Source organism: Salminus brasiliensis, chromosome 1, assembly GCF_030463535.1.
Source record: "Salminus brasiliensis chromosome 1, fSalBra1.hap2, whole genome shotgun sequence".
NCBI lineage: Eukaryota > Metazoa > Chordata > Actinopteri > Characiformes > Bryconidae > Salminus > Salminus brasiliensis.
The window spans coordinates 19,184,027-19,203,062 of record NC_132878.1 but is presented as its reverse complement, the minus strand read 5'-3'; the positions used below and the strand labels follow the sequence as shown (position 1 = coordinate 19,203,062).

Below are 19,036 nucleotides of genomic sequence, written 5' to 3'. Positions count from 1 at the left end.
TGTTGGCAAAATGGCTTTAACACTCTGAACTTATAAGGTGCTGATCAGTTCTCAGCAGTATGCCTGAAGATGGGGGAAATATGTAAACATAAAATTATAAACAATTTCATTTCTGTAAATGTATCTTTTGCAAATTACATTTATGGATTCCATTCATGAGGTTACTGTAACCTTTTAAACTGTGAACCTTAAATATGTTACTGTAAACCTTTAGGTTAGTTTAAGACAAGCACTAACCGTGAGTAGTCACCCAATATGTCCACACACTTCTCTCAATCCATGTGAACTATATCCAAGTCAAGCTCTTTCTGCAGGCCTCCTAACAGCCATTTCACCAGCAAAATGAAAACTGACTGGTTAGATGATTCCATTCTTGTTGGATACACTATGTTGGTATCCATAGTGAGCACAATACAGTTTGGATCGGTATTGGCTTACTATTGTTATTTTCCCCAATCTGACATACACTAAATGCAAGAATGCCTGTGAGACATGTCTACACTACTGTGTATGGAAATTTTTATTCAGTTTAACTGATGATTGCAACATGCATTTGCACATCTGTGTTAGCAATGAATGCAACTTCTCTACATTCTGTTGAGTAGTACTGCTAATATAATAGTACTCTCTGGAGCATGAACATGAAGCTATTGCTTTAGAAGGGTATAAAGACCATTAGCATTGTATTCAGTGCCCAAGTGGTGATTATCCAATATCCTGATCTTATTAATGTTCTTTTTTGCTGAATGCAATCAAACCCTAATGGCAATGTATCAAAATCTAGTACACAGCCTTCCCTGGACAGTTGAAACCACTACTTCAAAAAAGTTTATCAGCAAGGGTTCAGCAATGTCACCAAAGTATCTGACTACATTCATTAGAAGGGATGTCCACAAACAGTTGGACATATAGTGTATATATCACTACTGACAAATAGTTACTCTGGTCACATTTGTGTATTCATCTTGAAATGAGTTTGTTCCCTGTAATTCCTTTTCTGAAACTGTCCTGTTGTACTCTTGCCTCTCTATGCTCTTCTCACAGATAAAAAAAATGAGGCATTCAACCACAGCAGCCTTGAAGCCTGCTTTACTCTCTAAAGCCTAACACCTCAGCCAAACAGCTGTTGCTCCAACTATGTGCTTAATTTGTGTTTCCTCACCTTTCCAAAATATGCTACACTTACTCTGTATGAAGAATTAATGCTATGCATTCATTCACCTCAATACATCTTAAGGGAACATACATTTTTCAAATGATTCTCTATACATATCTGTGACCACACTTGTAACATATCTCTATTCACATCTCAAAGTCTGATGTAGAAAAGACCTTGCAGGTATTGGTTCACAAAATCAAGTCTTATTCATGCACATTTCCGAAGGTCTGAGCCATACAGACAGTCATGAAAGTTACAATTTGTTCTGTCAAGAATTGTATACAGAATAACACTTTTGCCATATTCCTTCCATTTTTTAAACTGTCCAATAAGCTTTTTCTTAGAGTTGTGTGGAGTGTTCTTTTGTCTTCATGGTGTATTTGTAGCCAACATTACTGCTTAACCAGTGACTGGACCTTCCAGACATATGTCTTTTTTACTACAATCACTTTCACTGCACTCATTATCTCCATTATCCATTTCACTAATTGTGAAACTGCTGGCACCGGCTGCCAGGACCTCTGTTGAATAAGGTCAGTAATTTTAAAGGAGATTAATGTTTATGCAATCACATATTTTTAATGAATTGGCATTACTTTGTAGAAGGTTTGTTTTTACTCTGTTTTTACTTTGTTTTTCATTCTTATTAAAAAAATGCCAAATTTTAATGATTCAATGATTATTAGATATTTATTTCATACTCTTATCAAATAATTCATAGCAGTTACCAAATTATATGCTTAATAACCCTAATACCAAACAGTAAGCTTGGGGTTCAAAAGGTTAAATGAGTATTTTTTTTGTAACGGGTTTCCCCTATAGAACAACCTCTAGGACAACCTCTAGGACATCTAAGAGAGAAAGAGAGAATGAGAATGAGAGATAAAGAGCAAGTGAATGAGAGGACAGGAACAGTATGTGTGTGTGTGTGTGTGTGTGTGTGTGTGTGTGTGTGTGTGTGTGTGTGTGTGTGTTTGGGGGGGGGGGTGCTGTAGAGCCTAGTCAGCACTCTGTGGCATACTGTTAGAAGTCTGAAAGGTATCTCATTTGCTTCCCGTTAAAGATGACCTCTCCATTCTCCATCTCCACAGCTGCCACTTATGGAGATCTAGCTACTGCTATAGTGGAAATGTGCTGGCCCTAGGCCCAACAGATCTACTTTAAGTGTTGCAAGAGCTGGTAAGGATATATGAACGGTTTTCACTGAAATGATTAAGAAGAGGAATTGCAGTCCCATCACCCTGCAAGCACTGGCCTACACACTGGGCCCTCTGCTCATTACTTTACCTCATTTTATATTCGCAAGACCAGCCCACCACATATTTCCAAGGTATTAACATTTTTTAGCACTTTGTAATTGAAATGTAACGATGTCTGTAAAATCACCATTTAAAATCATACATCTTATGTAGAAACACCTGCATATTGTCACTGTTGGAACAAAACTGTAGCTTCAAAAAATAGATCCAACGTCAGTAGGGAAAAAAAAAAATATTCTTAGCTTTTAACGTATGTTAATTTAACTTTGTGTCTGTGTGAGTTGTGTGTATTGTGCAGTGATGAAAAGAGCACTGCAGATGTGTGTGTGAGTCTTCAAATTCATACATTGACATGGAATGTGTGTTTTATTAATATTGTAAAGAGACTAAAAATGAAACCATTCAGTTGTGAATTCCCATTAAACTCATAATTCAGTGAAAAACAACTTGGCTGATTTTAAGATGCCATTTTGTGCGTGACTTGGCGTGTTATGAAAAAGCTGTCAGTGCGAATTATCTGAAGATTTGAGACCACAAGTGTGAAAATGGAAGGTCAGAAGCTGAAAAAGAGTATGGGTTCAAGATCTGGACCAGAATAACAACCTTGATCACAAGGATTCAATGACCTTACTGTCTTACACTACATCCATGTTGTTAGGTGCAACAGTTCAACAGCAACAGAGCATTTTAATTCCTCAGCTTTGTCAATGGGTGGTGAACACTATTCAGCAAAGTGAGAGAGCTACATTCCCAACTTTTAAACAGGTAATATGATCAGCTCTGCAAAGCTGTTGCCTGGAAAGAAACCAGTTAGACACTCCTGAAGAATTGGAAAAGCTCAGCGACTCAGCACTGTGGGTTTCGGAAGGATGTGGAGCTGATCAAAAAGCTCTTACTAAGAAAAGGACACAGACCAACAAAAAGAACATGTGATTAAGTTGCTGAACTGCTGAAGTTTCTTGAAATGACGACTGTTTTGGACTCTACTACAACTGACTGGTGTGCTTGCTTATTTATACATGCAGCAAACACGGGCACGGATATCATGTGACAGTGTTTGTCAAGTTCAATGTTCTAGATGCGCTGTAGTGAAGGTGTACCGAGAATGGACTTCTCCCAACAACACAATACTGCTGCCCCACTGGCCATTGATACCAGAAGGAAACTACGACTCTGGCAAGTGGTACTTTTGATGGGCCACAGTGGACCAGTTAACCTCTATAATGCCTTCTTTCACTCAGTACAGTCTATTGCATGATGCCTTGGTTATTCCCACTATTAGGTAGGTGATCGTAATGTTCTAAAATATATATCATTTACATCATCTGCATTCTCTTTTGCAATTGTCAATGGTGTTTGTATTGAAATACTCATTTTAAATGAAAATAAAAAATGCAGAATTTTTACACACACTAGTACCTCTTCCAGTCCCATCTCTTTTTTAACTTCACTTTATCTTCAACCCTTGAAACATCAGAATTCACAATATTTCTATAAGCACTGTGGAAAACACCATTGTACTCGTCGCTAAATGTGAATAAAGGGAGAATTCCGTTTTGCCAAGCCAGCACTGTTAAAGCTCTCTTATGAACATGAAATAGCTGCACCTTTAGTACTCCCTGGTGTTCCTGGAGTGGGCCATTAAAATAGATAAGTGTGTCTTTTCAGGCCCTCCGCTTAGAGCGCAACCTTCAAACCCAGCTGGCTTCCCCCCTGAACCGCTTTAGCCGACACATAGAGCTCACATTTATTTTCTCACCTTTTCAAAGATGAGGGAGAATTTTCGCTTTCAAAACCTCACAGCCGCCGCTGCGCTGTCCTCTTCACACACAAACCCTCAGTGTGTGTCCACTGGGGGAAAAAAGCGTGAGGGGTGGACGTGGGCAGAAATCAAACCCGGCTTTTCACAGATCTGCTTTATAGGCTGTGACACTAATGAGTGATGGAATCACACAGCATGAGGGCTCTATAGTCTTCTTCACAAACAGATTTGTCAGGTTAATGGTTGTTTTCCTAATCGTTTTGATTACATTTAATATAGCAGTCGAGTCAAGTAACAGTTAGTGTAAACCAATCAGCCATAACATTAAAACCTAATACTGTGTAGGCCCCCGTTGTGCCGACAAAACAGCTCTAAACTGTTTTTGTCTACAATCAACTCCATCCATCTAGAATGTCGAGCATTTGCACCATTTTCATCGCTGCTTCTGGCTTGTATGGCACCCTGGCCACATTGGCAGAGTATAATTAACAGAGAGATGAAAACTGCAAACACGAGAGCAGACATGAGAGTAAAACAGGGCTATTTACTGAAACCCCCTCCTTGTGTTTTCCTTCTCAGTGGGAGATCTCCGACAAGGTTAATTGATCCACATGGTGACATAATGATATTGTTAATGTGACGTGCTTATATCACCATTGCAATTGTTATTGTATGGGCGTCCCTTGTCGCCCCTGGCAAGTTGCCACACTGGATGGTATTCCATGGCATCTATACCTGAATCTGCCACTAAACCCCTGTCACATGTATTAAAGCAGCAGTATGTAGCATTCTTACTTTCAAATAACAGCTTCAAAATAATGTTGATGCCCCACTGACCTGCCATCGTTGCTACTTCATGCTAAGCACACCAGAAACTGAACTATGTACATTTGGCAAAGCAGGCAGAAGAATACTTGTGAGAAATGTGCAATGTTGTGCAACCAGAGTGAGCAAAATCCTCTAATATCACTGAACTGTGTCAGTTCACATGTGTGCCTTTCAGTGGTGACTCAAAGCACGAATTCCACTTCCCAATTATAGGTCCAAAAGCAAGAAATGCCAATTCTCACACAATGCTACTTTAAGGCAAGTAGTCAAAGTCAAAGTCAACTTTATTGTCAAATCTGCATTATGTACAGGGCATGACGTTATTCTCATACCCATGGTTTGCATGCATGATTGCAGCAGGTGAAGAAGCTATGTAGCAGGTGGATAGGGAGGGGGAAAAAGGGAGAGGGGTGCCAATGATGTTTTCAGCTGCTCTCACGATGCGCTGGAGGGTCTTGTGGCAGGATTGGTCAGGATGCTCTCGATGGCACCTCTGTAGAAGATGCACATGATGGGGGTTGGGCCACTGGCTTCTCTCAGCTTGCGGAGGAAGTAGAGCCATTGGTGGGCTTTCCTGGCCAGTGAAGTAGACACATTTCCTCAGATTTATTCTCCTTTGCAAATCCTGAACTACTTACTGATATTTACATTTAGGATTAGCATGACAGCCAGGCTCCATTTTGCGCAGCTTAATCTCTTAATTAATTGATTTTAGCATTCATTGAGACAAAGAATGAATTAAGCAAAGCAAAATGAGAAATAGATATACAGATATATGTTATCAGCCATAAGACAAAGCTTACAAATGTCTGACAGCCCAGCTCCACCATTTCTAAAGCATTCTACAAGTACTTGTTTCAGCCACTGATCACATAGCTTGATGTTTAAAACACTTTGCTGCTAGCTGTACCTCGGAGCATGAAAGCCACCCCATGTTAAAGCTACTTGCACAGCACATGAAGGGAGGCTTCACAGCTAAATGTATCTTCCACTTATGTCTGCATTCATTGGTTCTGCCAGATCTGTAGCTCATGGCCTTAGTAAAAACTAGCGGTGTAACAGTATGTGTATTCATACTGAACCATCATGGTACATGGTGCAGACATCACAGTTTAGTGCACAGTCATACAGAGAATATGCAATACAATGTAAGCCATGAACAGAGTGTCCACTTGGTGGAGAAAGAATGATGAACAGTGGAACCAATGATGTAATGTGGAACCAAATTCCACAAGTGTGAGTTCCACCCAGAAACATCATGCTGTAAGTCGTTAGCAAGTATAGCTTGGATTTGCATGGTATTGTGGGGAACTGTGGTGGATTTATGAGTATTGTTATGATAACAGTATTTTGTGGTCTCTCCCATTGGACAAGGATGATGTGTGAGCACTGTTCAACAGGCAGCAGCAGTCAATAGTCATACGACTATACCAACTACCTCAAGGGGAAAGGCTATACAAAACTAGGTGGAACAAACTGTAACCTGTGCTACTGTCTGTTCAAAATAAATGAAAAAAACCTAGCCTTATTCATTTGGGGGTTTTGTTGCTTTTTGTGACAGCCCATTGTGACAATATGCACATATATTTTTTTATTTTCATTCTGTTTTCAATGCATTTTTTTGGAAATACTAGTTTTTTTATCCATGCTGAGGTAGGAAATGTGGGTGCATGTTGATACTGATTTTTTTTGTTTGTTCCTGCCTGTGTGTGTGTGTACACACTATGTGTACATTTGTGCAGTCATCCAGTACCTAACCCCTGTTGTTGATGAAAAAAAAGGTATGAAAAAATAATTTTACTGAGCATTGACGTAAACGCATGACTCAAGAAACTGTAACAAATTTTCAGTAAATAAACAAATTAATAAACAAATAAACAGCCTTGAAAAACCAAGATAGGATTTTCCTAAGCTGCTAGGCCTCCACTATATGATAAGCCTTCTGTTGACCTACCCCCATTCTCTTTCAGTCACTTGACATTGTGTGTGCTCTTTTAGATTAAGGCAGAAGTTTATTAAAGATTGTGTGTCCTTGTGATTGCTTCTGTAGCCATTTCTATTTGCACTTTACTGTGACCTCCATTTTCATTGCAATGAGTGCTTGTTCGGACTAGTCTTGCGCATACTTTTCAGCCTCCAAGACTTGGCTATTCTTTATTTATAAACCACAGCTGTGGTGTGTTCCAATCAGCTGTATGTGCATTTATACATTCTGCCAGCTCTATTAGACTGAACTGCCATGTGAAAATTTAAGTGTTTTTTTCTGCAATGAACAAAGGCACATAGATTTGCTGCTAAAACAAAATGTTGAAATAACTTTTGTTTTCATTTTGTTTACATCATTTGAAAACACCCAGCTGCTATTTACATTGTGCCAACATTTCAGGATGTTCCAATTGGCCAATAGAAATGGCTCAGATTGATTTAGAGTATAGTCAATATAAACATGCATTAAGTTAAGAATGCTTTTCTTTTTCCCTTTCAAGCTGAAAAATGGAGGATCAGAAGGAAAGCAATACGGTGGGGTAAAAACTCTTAACACTTGTAATCCACATACATCAGTTTACTGACCTTTTAGTTCGATGATTTAATTTTTATAGCAAAAAGAAGACTTAAGTAGACAAAACTACTCAAATGCATGTAAATTTTAGTAAGTATACTGTTGAGTCCAAAAGTATTTAGACTGTGCCACACTTTGTTGCCAGTATAATTATACATCAATTCAGAGGATTTAAAATGAGGTCATATGGAAGTAATGGAAGTGGGCTTTGGTCACAAGGTTTAACAAGGTTCATATTGCAGTAATAGCAGACATTTTTCACATATTCCATTCATTTTCACAGGCTCAAAAGTAACTGGGAAACTAACAGTTATAAAGATAATTTTCAATATGTGAATACAAATTCTTTGCAATTAATGAAGAAGAACCCAAGGACATCACCAAATGCCTAGTTTCCTCCCTGTAGAAACTTTACTAGCCCTCTACTGCATCCACTCTTAGTTACTGCTCGTTTTCCTTTACTTTTGTATTTAATAAATGTTCATGTTCAGTTGGTTCGAGGCCAGGATCACAGACCTCGTATATTTGCCTTGAGTTGCTTTTTATGTATGTTTTCATCAATCTGGTGAACATTAATCTTTGTTTCATCTGTCCAAAAATCTTGTTTTACAACTGGGCAGGCTTTGTTAGCTGTTACCAGTGGTGTGCATCTTGAAGACATTTCTCTGTATTAACTTTCATGATGGTGTTTCTTTATAGAATCCTTTAAAATCAGTCCCTTTTAACATGAAAAACACCATATGTACTGAGTAAATGTTAGGAATAGATCTGTAGTATAGGTGTGTATTTAGTCTGGTGTAGTGGTCAGAGCACAGAGAGACAGAGGAAGGAACCTTCCTAATTTGTGATCAAAGGCACAGCAGCCCAGAATGTGGTCAATAAGCGGGCAGTGTGAGAGAGTCTGCAGCTGTAAAAAGAACAGTAAACAACAAAATGTTCACTAACCATACCATAGATCACATACAGCATACTTCTCATTTAGAGCAGCATTATTTGAGAATTGTCATATTTTGCTACTGGGCTCCCTCTGCAGTTGAGGAGTGCAATTCACTTTTTCTCCACTGGCATAAATACAATTTGTGCTTTAAGCTCCTCATCATGGACAGCTGTACATGTACATTTGTTGACAAGTGGAAAGGAAAAATGCATAAGATTGCTATGAATGGTAAGTGATATTACAAAATTTTCCACAAATATGACTCGGGTCAGTTCCACCAATGTTCCATAGTGCAGTAGCAGCATTCCAGTATGAGCACAAATTATGGCATCATACAAACTCCTAGCTCAGTGAAATTAACTTAGATAGAAAACTAACAAAGATAATAAATGTTTTACCAACAATTAATAAAGCATACTCACTTAATTTATTACATGTTTTTTTTATTTAACAATTAGTAACAGTTTTGTAAATTTTAACTTTCTAGTTTTCAGTTCAGGTAATCTAAGAGAACATTTAAACAAAGTAAGGTAGTGAGGTAATGTTAGATTTCTGTAGATAAAACTTCTAACTTTTTTAAAACTTCTAAAACTCATAATAACAAATAACATGCATTCATGCCGAAGGATAACTGAAAATATGTACAAACAAAGATTCATCCCCAGCTGAAATTATCATTATCTTGCTGACTCACACTTCAGCTTACTTGACCTGTCTTGGGCACAGCAGTAGGTAGGGGTTCATGTTTCCATGAGAATAATACAGCACTTTATATTGCATCATCCATGATCATTTAAAGGGCAAGTTTGTAAAGATTACTGCCTCTTTCTTCAGTGATGCAATGAAGGTGCAATGTGCAAGACAACATTTTAATTCACAGCAATTTACAATGAATTGTCTTTGTGGATGATGGTAAAAAGCAGATTAAAATACAGAAAAGTTTGCATAGTTTTAGCTTGAATCTGAAAAAAACAAATGTATGGCTTTTTACAAATGCCACATTGTCATTTTTTTAACCACATGGGAACAGTGGCTTATTGCATTTACAAAACAACAACAGAATATGTAAAAATATGCAATCTAAATAAATACATTAAGTTATTAACAACAAAATAAATAATAAAAATCTCAGACTATTTTTTAAAAGCCAACATTTCATAATTTACACGATGCAGTTGAGTGTAGCCTGTGCATAACAGTACTTGAAGCAGAACATGAACATTTAAACTTATACAACAGATAAGAAGTCTGTACTCTTTATAGTGCAGTTTTACAGTGAACAGTATAATGCTGACTATTTATATAGGAGCAGTTTAAAATATTTGGATATGTTTGAACCAAGCTGATATGCCTTGATCTAGCTGTAGAAAAAATGTCTCTTCTTTCTGTTTCTTTTTCTCAGTAAGAGCTTCTTGATCAGCTCCACATCCTCTCAGTCCCACAGTGTAGTATCTCACTCCTCTTACAGTGGAAGGACGGACAGAAACACCTGCAGAATTGTTCAGATCTGAAGCGAGAGTGGAGTTTGATTATCTCCTCTTTCTCATAGATGAAAGCTCTCAGTGCCTTCTGAGGAGGGTAGTTTTGGTGGTCTACCAGGTCTTGGACAGTTGATTAGTGATCCCATTTTTGCAGTATCTTTAATCATTTTTGAACTTCAGTTTTGGAAATTCCTAATTTCCCCCTACATTTTGCCTTGTATTTTCTTCTTCCTCATGTTTGAGACCAATGTCAAATATAGGCAATTCACTCCTGTTTCTGAAATGCAGGTCCTGAGAAACTACACTTAGGTCTCCCCTCATTTTACAACGTTGTTTAAGTAAAGCGAACACTATCTAACTTGCTAAACACGAAAAAGTAAAAACACAATCCCAGTTTATTAAGGAGATGTCATTTTAGTTCATTTAGTTTCAGTAGTTTGATACTTGCCTACTTCCAGCCGTAAGCCAACACACTTCACCGAAAGTAGAGCTGTGTCTCTTACAGCAGGTCAAGCTGAATTAACACACAAACTAACTGTGCGAGGAACACTCTTGTTTAATCTGCACAATTAAACTCTGTTCTCCTTTTACTAACAACTCCCCACTGCCTGCATAGCACACTACTTTAACAATAACATAGTCATTGAGTAGAGCCAAAGTGTTAAATAGAGAGATGGCTAACCCTTTGTAGACTATAAACTAATTTAGATAAGACGTATCATGCACTCCTTGGGTGGATATGCTGCTATTTCATGATCTAGAAAGTGCACTGCACAGAAAAGCGGGAGTGATTTGAGACGAAGCCTCAATAAAGACAAAAGGCCATTCATGACGCTTTTTGAAAAAAGAAAAATGCAGTTTTAGTTAGTATATTTTATATACTTTAGGAGTGTTTTTACACACAGATCAGATGACCTTTAACTGAGTTTGAGCTTTTGTACTGTTTTTAAAGACGCAGCTCCACACATGAGAACAGACTGTTAACAGCTACATATTCTATTCAAGTCATTTAAATTGTATTTTTTTTTTTTTTTTTTTTTTTTACAACAAATGTTGTCACAAAGCAGCTTCACAGAGATCTGGGTCCAAGCCTTTTTTGAGTAAGTTAGTGGCAACAGTGGCAAGGAAAAACTCCCTCATCAAGTCATAAAAGATAAAAATGTAAGTGAGAATGATAAAGTCATGCACATATCAAATGTTCAAACTTAAAAACGTCTCAAAACAGAACAGTGCACACTTTAAACAGCTACATTCATCAAAATACGCCAGACTGTCAATGACTTTCAAAGTAACCTATTCTTTTCCTGAAATTTGTACTTGAGACTAGTGCTTTTTGTTTGTGTTATATGCATGGGTTTGACCATATTTAAACAGAAGGTGCAGAAACATGAGGTCATCGTAGTGACTTGAGCCCTTGCTCTTTTGCCCTTAGACTGCACATGTGCCCTCTTGTTTGTTGTGTATAATACATGTATAAAAATGAGACGACGGTCAGTCCAGGCTTGGATTTCATGGTTTTACATGGGTACTTTTGGATCTTGTGGCATTGAATTCTATTTGCAGATTAGCATTCCACCTTCATTTTGTATGTTTGATTGATTGATTAACTTGAACTTTGTGTACAAGCAATATTCAGTGTGTTCAATGAAATTTGTATTTTTCTTGTAACATATTTTAGTTTGCGAACATGGAAGTAAAAAGGCAATAAAAGAGCCTGTCTTAAGCTGTTTGCTTTGTGGATAAACTTTAAAGAGGCTTAATTCAATGATTTACAATCCATAAGTAAGTGAGTATGTAAGTTTTTGTTTTTGTTTTTTTCATACAAAATAAAGTAAATTAATAGAATAAAAATAAAACATAAAGTTCTGTTTTACAGTAATCTCAGAAATCTATTTTATTTCATTGAAACTACAAACTGGTTTCAGAAGGAAAGGTAAAGTGAATAGAGAAACAAATGAAGCACATGTAGAAATAAGGAATTGATACTGTGCTGACAGCTTCCCCTGTTGTAGCCCCTGTTCTGCCATCATTTACTATCCACTTCAGTTTTCATGAGTTTAGATTCAAATAAAGTTTGCACCTTATTTATATGCAATATGCATGAATCATGCTGTAACAGGTGTCTTTTTCTTGCCCTTCTGTTTTCCTTTCTTGGTCTGTGTCTCTGTTTTGCCCTGCCATGTGCATGGTATGTTTGTTTCTTGTCTCTGCCCTAGCCCCGCCTTGTCATTAGTGCATGCCAATTTGTTGTGTGCAAACTTGTCCCCTTTGTTTCCGTGTTCCCTGTCTGATCTTATACATGTACGGTCATGGCAGTTCAAGGTTTATTTGCTCAGCCTGTTTAGTCGCTGGCTTTCTTTTGTTAGCTTAGCTTGTTTGGTTCCTGTGTGTTTCTTTTTAGTTTTTGTTTCCTTTTTAGTTGATGCTCTTTGGTTCCTGTTTTGCTTTGTTTTGTTAAAACTAAAAAAAAAAAATATATATATATATATATATATATATATATATATTAGTTATTTTTATGTCCACCTCCAAGCATACATACAATTAAAGTCAACACTGTTCTAATCAGATCTTAATTATTTTGAGTTCCTACAAGCCACAGACATTAAACAGGATAAGAATACCAGCAATTGAAGCCAAGGTTTATTCCATATTTTATGTTAGTTAAACCAGCGCTTGAAATGGGACACTGTAATCTAGTGGTGTGGTTTGTGTTGATCAAGGGAAAATAAAGTTGTTTTTCCCACCTTAAATGATTCAGCAGTTAAATTCTTTAATCCTGTGGAGGTGCCAGAATGTAACTGCTGTGTTATTTAAGTTGGAATGGAATGTGAATAAGAAGCTTACCCAGTGGTATGTAATGAACTAATAGCTAATTACTACCAGTCACTGGAACTGATTGGAGTAAATTACAAAAATAATAGAAGAAAAAATAATTAGAAAGTTAAAAGAAGTCTTGACCAAACAAGCAAAAAGCAAAAATTAGACTATGCACAGTTACAGTGCATCAGTTGTTCACTATTATAGGTCGGACAGAAAATGTGGAGATGCATTTTATGATTGATTTAAGGAAAAGTGTGAGGATAGTAAACCATGTAGTGCTGGTCTCCTGACTTGTACCAGACGTAGCATTCAAGGACACCTGAGGGACTTTGCTTGTACCTGAGGCACAACCAACATCCATCTGGGAATGCAATGTCCACTCTATTCCTCCTATCAATAAATAAACAATTTTTTATCTGTATTGTTCTTTGACTAATTTTGCAATCTACAGGCCAAGCAACAACTGAGGAGCTAGTGTGGAACCCCTATGAACCTTCAAAGTATCCCAACAGTGCAAGCTGTTCCTTGGAAAAGAAAATAAACAAAACAGCATTCTTCAATAGAGCCTGTCATGAGTGACTCACACAAAACATTATTTTTTATTTAATTTTTTTTAACATAATTTCCTTTTAATCATGTAGAGCAACTGATGATTTTATGCCAATTACATTCAAATTTGATGCCTTATCAATGTTGGCCAGAGCCATAAGTAAACACTAAGTGTTTACAAATGTATGTTTTCTCCAAGTCTGGAATATTTAGCAGGAAGGGAATATAGTTGCTATCAGTCAGCTGATAAAGAATGGAACATATTGAGAACTTTGTGATAAGGATGACTATAAGAAGGGAAGTAGCTGTAAATGTAAGCATGTTGTAGATGCAGTAGGTTTCCATGATGATTCTTTGGTGCAGCTCATTTGTGATAGCTCTGTGCTTCTGGGTCACTCATGCCCAAAGTGGCCCTGCAGCAGATCTCGTTACATCCCTCCCAGGACTGAGTGAAACTCCAAACTTCCAGCATTATTCTGGCTATCTTCAGGCTGGGCAAGGCAAATACTTGCATTACTGGTGAGTCTATAACAATCTTTATTACTTTTGCCTTTAAACTCAAAATTATATTATTGAGTTAAATCAGGGATTTTTGAGCAGGGAAAGAATTCCACCAAGCTACACAGTAATCGTTCCTAATTTTGCTTGTGTTTAACAGGTTTGTGGAGTCACAGAACAATCCATCCACAGATCCAGTGCTGCTTTGGCTGAATGGAGGTCCAGGGTGCAGTTCCATGGAGGGTTTGTTGGCTGAGAATGGACCTTTCCATGTGAGCCTAGATTTATTTCAATTGCCAGTTTGTTGTGTACATCTACCTTCTACCTTCACTCATTTTAGTCACCTTCCATTTGGTTGCACTTTGTAGGTCTATAATTGCTGTCACATCTGTTTGAGAATTTATCAGCCACCCTTAATTCCATCCATTAATAAAAAAGGGACCACATGAGTAGTCTCAACTGAGAAGTGGACCATCCTCAGCTTAGCAATGTTATAAATAAACATGGTAGTGTTGGGTAGGGGTTCAGAATAGTTTACTAGCCGAAAATATGCCGCCTGCAGTGGTCCTGTGGTCAAAAGATGACCACTGAGGCAGATCTAGAAGATGGCTAATGGTACAAGCTGCACTGGTCACTGGCCACTAAAAATAGATAAATAATTTTCTTCATTATCTTCTTAAGTCTATCTCTGTCATTGTTTATGTGTCTGCAGTTGAATGACGATGGCACAGTCTACATGAACCCTTACAGCTGGAACCTGCTAGCTAATGTTTTGTACTTGGAGTCTCCAGCTGGAGTGGGCTTCTCCTATTCAACCACTGGAAATTACCAGACAAGCGATCCACAGGTAACAAAGCACATTTCTTGGGCTTGCAGTAGACACTGTTTAAAAAGTTAGTTAGGCTGGCTGTGATCAGGATTGCCCTACTGAATGGCCTGTTTATACTTGGATCTTTCATTTAATCTTTAAATTGGTATCTATGATTTTTTAATAGGTGGCAGAGGATAACTACAATGCACTACAAGACTTCTTCAGCAAGTTTCCCTCCTTCACCTCCAATGACTTCTATGTATTTGCAGAGAGTTATGGAGGCATCTATGCACCCACCCTCTCAAAGCTTATTGCCAGTGGCTCTGCTAACATCAACTTCAAGGTAGTCTATCAAATAGAAGAAAAGGTATAGTGCGTGCTTTAAAAGAAAGCTAAGAAAAAGCTATGCCTTAGTAAAAAAAAGAAAATGGGATGCAGGAACCTGTAAGAAATGTATTAGCATGTGCATCTCAAAGGGGTCTTTGAAGAACTGTGTTATAAGGTCTTCTCCATATAGGAGGTGACTTCTAGCAGGGAATTTATTGTTAGACCCTAGAATTCTGCCTGCAGGGTGTGCAGTCTTTTCTGTGGTTAAATACCATCTCACACTGCTCTACAGGGCATGGGTGTAGGGAATGGTATGACCAGCTATGCTATCAATGACAACTCCTTGGTCTACTTTGGATACTATCATGGCCTCATTGGGGACAGGTATGTGGTTAAATTATTTATATAATACATTTATACAATATTCTTTTAGAAACATAACCAGTATTCTCTTCCCAACAGTTTATGGAATGAAATAAATCAGTATTGCTGCTCCGATGGCACCTGTAACTTCTATGGCAACAGTAACAGCAACTGCCAGAATGCTGTAAGTTTTTTTATTATAATCTTCTACTTCTCTAGTTTGATCTTTAAATTCTAAATTATGCCAGAATGTCTTCAATTAATTTATGACTCCCAACCGTATTATAACATTTTTAATTGTTTCAGGTCTATGATGCTCTGTATCTGATCCAAGACATTGGTTTGAACATCTATAATTTGTACGCTCCATGCTACGGAGGAGCACAAGCACAAGGCCGTTACAATGCGGACATGTCCAACCTTTTCCGTCACACTGGGTTCAAATTCCAGGCCCAAGTAAGTCATGCATTTGCTAATGCTTTGTAGATTGCATGTCTTTACCTGATAGCTCTATTGTAACAACCTTTCATTGTCCTTTAACCTATGTTTCCTTTTGTTTCTCATATTTTCTTAATTCTGCCTTTATATGTAGTTCTTGTTTACAGCAGTGTTCAAAAGTGTTTACATTATATCCATTATATTCATTTGTCAAAAAGGTTCATATAAATGCAAAGAGAGAGAAAATTTCATTTTAATTCAAGATATCATCTATTATAACACTCAAGCAGTGAATACTCCTTAAATACAAGCCTGATTAAATTTAAAACAACCAAATCAAGGTGCAATCCCACACTTTAATTAAAGATACCTGCTCATTCACAGAAACTACAAACACAACCTTTCCCTTGCATGCTAACATGCTAGTCAAAAACTCTTCAGGAACTTTTAAAAAACCCATTTTGTAATCCAACCCAGTTCTCAAGTGGTGGACTCTTCCCCTGCTAGTCTTTACAGTTCTGCTTTTTCATAGTGGAACGCTTGCTATATCACCTGTCCTCGGGGTCCAGATATTTGCTTGTAGAGTATTTAGAGACCCACAATCCAACATGGGATAAACTTGATATTGTATGTAGCTAAACATGCTTTTGGTCATCACATCATGTTCCCATAGCTGCATTTTTTTCTGCTTGTGTGCCATGAAAGTTACTCTTTTTATCATGCATGTTTGTGAAGAAACAAAATAATGTCCTATTTATTTTGGATTACTCTTATAGAGCTGTGTTTTCAACATTTCTTGCCTTTAAGTGCCTTCAGTGTGTTGCAATTAACCCCACATATGGTCTAGGTACATTTGCATTCACAAGATGTAATATTTGTTTTCAAACCTTTTGACTGTATTGTTCATAAATGATGTGTGATAGAAGGTTATCCAAATACTCCAAGCTTTAATTTATCATTTCCTTATTGGCCCACCATCTTTCACCAGGTGGATGTATCTGTTCCTGGTGATCCCAAGTGTTTTAATGGGACAGCTATGTATGTTTGGCTGAACAACCCTAATGTACGAGCTGCCCTTCACATTCCCACCTCTGTGCAGTCATGGGAGTTGTGCAGGTAGGCTCTATAGTCTCAACAAATTATACAAAAATTGTATCTTGATGTAATTTTAACCCTTTTTAACCTTAATTTTAACCTTAAGCATGGTTATGTACTTTGTACTTTGTAGTACTTTCCCCAAGTACTTTTTTAACATTTATTTTTTATTTAGAATTCACATATTCACAAATATTTTTCCTTATTATTAATTATGTAAAAAATCTTAAGTAGAACTTAAGTAGAAATTCATTAGACTTAATGTACTTTATGTCCTTGTCTTACTCAGCTCCACTGTCGGCTCGCAGTACCAGAGGACGTACACTGATATGACTCCATTTTACCAATATCTGCTGCAGCAGAACCTCAGACTGTTAGTCTTCAATGGAGATGTTGATATGGCTTGCAACTTTCTCGGGGCAGAGTGGTTTGTGGATGCTCTCAACCAATCGGTAATGCTGACTTGTTTTGGAGAAGCAAATTTCTTTGGCTTTCTTTCCTGCCACTCACACACAACCACAAGCATACTGCTATATGTGAAGAGAAAAAAATATACAAACATTGTAGAATATAGGCCTAAACTGTTTCCATTTTGCAGGTGGTGAACAAGTATGGACCATGGTATTTTAACAACCAGATTGCTGGCTACGTAAAACAGTATGAGAACATCACTTTCCTGACAGTAAAGGTATAAGAAAGCATCTTAAAACATTAACAAAAGCATAGTTACTTCCTTATTATGAAGAACAAACTTCACTTTCTTGCATAGTTGATTATACACTATTAGTGAATCTCCACATGGTGTAATGGTTGTAGAAAGAACCCCTTAAATTGATTCAGATTCTTTGCATTATGTGAATGTTCTTTAACCTTTTAGAAGGTTCTTCATGCTCACACGTCTTTTTATGTGATAAGCATGGCTCTTCAGGGTAGTGCTTCTCAAACTGGTTCTTTGGGACACCCAGGTGATCCAGATTTGCATACGGAAGTACATAAGGAAATGTGGACCGTCTGGGTGGACCCTCAGCATCCATTTGAACCATGGGGTTCTTCAATAGTGGTGCTCAAAGAACCCCTATTTAAAAGTGTGTACAGAGTTCTTGAAACTCTGCATATCGGTGGCGTGTGAAAGTGTTGAAAGTGTGTACATTTTTTTAAGAAGACCTAATTATTACAGATGGAAGTTCAATTGTGAAATGTATTTATGCCTTTTTTAAGTTGCCCTGATAGACTGTACAGGTTCATTTGGGTTTATTAAGTTACAAATCTATCAATCAACCAAAATATTATATTAAGAGTATATATTTTCTTTTCAGGGTGCTGGCCACATGGTTCCACAGTACAAGCCTGCTGTTGCTCTTCAGATGTTCAAGAATTACCTGTCTAACACTTATTGAATTATGATTGATAGAGTTTGATTTAAATCTCACAATAATCAGTAATGGTATTTTAAAAAACTGTGTGCAACAGAAAACCTTGAGTCTACTTTAATTATGTTGTGTTGTTAAATAATCATCCACAATGTACAGGCTTCAAAATTAGCATCTGATGTTCATAAATTTTTTGCTAAATTGACCATTAATAGTAAGCCTTTAAGCCAATAAATCTACTTGAATCTACTTATCTGCCTAAATAATGTGATTGCTTTAATGTGGTATTTGCATTTATTTTGATATATAAAGAAGACAATATTTTTGGTTTGTGTCACAAACTATCATTTTAAACAATTAAATATATAAACAGGAGAATACTTCAACCTCCAGTGGCCTTTCCTTGTTGATGAATCTAATCAATAAAAAACCCTTAGGGATGTCAGTATGTGCACACATTGCAACAGCCAGTGTTGACATCTATTGCAAAAACTATGAGACAGAATTTAAATGGGACATCAGCCATCTGGTTGATGTTAGCTAAGATAAGGCTAAGAGCAGTGTCAGGTTGCATTGATTTTAAGTGATGTTTCTTGCCACAACCATTGCTGAGAATCATGGAATTGAGCTTCCTTTTGTACTCTCACAGACCCTCATGGTCATCGTTTAAATTTTGGAATATATCAAATACTTTATATGAACTTGTAAAATTTTATTGTTGTTAGAACAATATCTTGTACCTCTATTTTTGTAGTTCCAGTGTTCTACATCAGTAG

The 19,036-nt window shown here is 37.2% G+C and overlaps 1 protein-coding gene across 1 annotated transcript; it reads left to right on the top strand.

The window, feature by feature from the left end:
• The first annotated feature begins 13,677 nt into the window (after positions 1-13,677).
• Positions 13,678-18,287, top strand: LOC140573856 (lysosomal protective protein). The gene is given in 11 exon segments (XM_072693458.1): positions 13,678-13,877; positions 14,017-14,128; positions 14,569-14,703; positions 14,852-15,010; positions 15,287-15,378; positions 15,457-15,541; positions 15,664-15,813; positions 16,784-16,911; positions 17,180-17,342; positions 17,489-17,578; positions 18,207-18,287. Coding segments are annotated over 11 exon segments (1,395 nt in total).
• Positions 18,288-19,036: the final 749 nt, after the last annotated feature.